This window comes from Eimeria maxima, genomic scaffold (assembly GCF_000499605.1).
Source record: "Eimeria maxima Weybridge genomic scaffold, Emw_scaff2908, whole genome shotgun sequence".
Classification (NCBI taxonomy): Eukaryota; Apicomplexa; class Conoidasida; order Eucoccidiorida; family Eimeriidae; genus Eimeria; species Eimeria maxima.
Genome location: NW_013565756.1, coordinates 1 through 1,919, shown reverse-complemented (window position 1 = coordinate 1,919; position 1,919 = coordinate 1). Strand labels below are relative to the sequence as shown.

The 1,919-nt window shown below is 38.4% G+C and overlaps 1 protein-coding gene across 1 annotated transcript; it reads left to right on the top strand.

The window, feature by feature from the left end:
* Positions 1-236: 236 nt before the first annotated feature.
* On the top strand, positions 237-1,887 carry EMWEY_00059620 (valyl-tRNA synthetase, putative; the record flags this gene model as incomplete). The annotated part of the gene is made up of 4 exons (XM_013481200.1): positions 237-298; positions 501-623; positions 818-1,125; positions 1,403-1,887. Coding segments are annotated over 4 exons (978 nt in total), but the record flags the coding sequence as incomplete, so codon positions are not given.
* Between the last annotated feature and the right edge of the window lie 32 nt (positions 1,888-1,919).

The following is a 1,919-nucleotide window of genomic DNA, read 5'->3' as shown; positions in this document are numbered from 1 at the left end:
TATATATATATATATATATATATATATATATTTCCTATATTGTATAATAACACAAGGAAATGCCCCTTCGCTATAATATACAACACAACAGATGCAATATTATTACTACTAATTAGTTGATTAATTAATTAAATTAATTAATTAGTATTAATTAATTAATTAATTAATTGTATTATTATATTTATTGTTATTTGTTGTAGGGTTTACTAAGGGATAAAGTGCCAAACAGCAAGCCCATGCAACTTCCTCGTTGCAGCCGCAGCGGAGATATTATTGAATATTTGTTAGTACCTCAATGGTAAGCTCCTTCCTGCTGCTGCTGCTGCTGCTTATGCTGCTGCTGCTGCTTATGCTGCTGCTGCTTATGTTGCTTCGTTGCTGCAGGAACAGATTCGATAGCTAGTTGTGCCACCGCTGCTGCTCTTGCTCCGTTGGTGTTGGCTGCTCCTTATTCCCTGATGCTTCTGCTTCTGCTGCTGCTGCTGCTGCTGCTGCTGCAGGTGGATGAATTGCAAGGAGGCTGGCCGTCGTAGTGTGGAGGCAGTACGTAATAAAGAATTACAAATTAAGCCGGAGAATCACGTCGCTACATGGGAGTATTGGCTAACAGATGTACAAGACTGGTAAGATATTTTATGGTCTTTTATCCTTTTTTTCTTTGTTATTATATTCCTATTTGCTATCCTTTTGTGTGGCGCCCCCTCAGTCCTTAGCTGTTGTTTGTATTAGTAGCATTTCCTATAACATTTCCCCTCCGTTTTATATCTTAATGAACTTTTATAGCTGGCCGTTGTTGCTATTTGTGATGTATATGCAGGTGTATATCACGTCAGCTGTGGTGGGGCCACAGAATTCCTGCATATAAAGTTATTGAGCCAAAGATACCCGCAGAGAAGTGTAATATGTCAGGGGAGGCATGGGTTGCAGCACACAGCGAAGAGGAAGCAAAGGCTGTTGCGTGCGAGAGGTTCCAATTGCCTGATAAGAATGCAGTTGTTGTACAACAAGATGAAGATGTATTAGATACATGGTTTTCTTCTGGTTTATTCCCTTTTAGTGTCTTTGGATGGCCTAAAGAAACAGAAGAATTCAAAGCTTTCTTCCCTACTACTCTACTTGAAACAGGTACGATAATCAGAGGTGCCCATACACCCCAGATCGTACAGCTTTCCTTCGTTTTCTTGTTATTCGTGTTTTTTTTTTAATTTATTCCTCTTCTAATTAAAATGTGATTTTTGAGTTCAATTTTGTTTGAAACGCTTTTCTGTGCATGCATTTATTTCCTTAGGCCACGATATTTTATTTTTCTGGGTGGCAAGGATGGTGATGTTGTCGCTCTTGTTAACAAACAAATTGCCATTTAAGACTGTCTTCCTTCATCCGATGGTTCGCGATTCTCAAGGCCAAAAGATGTCAAAGTCTAAAGGCAACGTAATTGATCCATTGGAGGTCATAAATGGTATATCTCTTGATGGTCTGATTGCCAAGTTGCATGCAGGAAACTTGCAGCCTAAGGAAATCAAGAGATCAGAAACTGTCTTAAGAAAGGAATTTAAAGATGGTATTCCTGCATGCGGATGTGATGCTCTTCGTCTTGGTCTTATTGCATATATGCGTCAAGGACGTAACATTAATCTTGATTTAAATCGTGTTGTTGGATACCGCCAGTTTGCCAATAAGATATGGAATTGTACAAGATTTGCCCTTGATAAATGGGCTCTTGATGTTGATGGCAAAAAGACACCTTTTATACCTAATGGTATTCAGATAATATCCGCAGGAAAAGAACAAAAATATAATAATTCAAATAATTACGTCATAGACTTCACCGATCTTAAGTGGGAAGATCAGTGGATTCTACACCGCCTCTCACTCGCTTGTGAACGGGTACGTTATATATATATATATATAATATATAT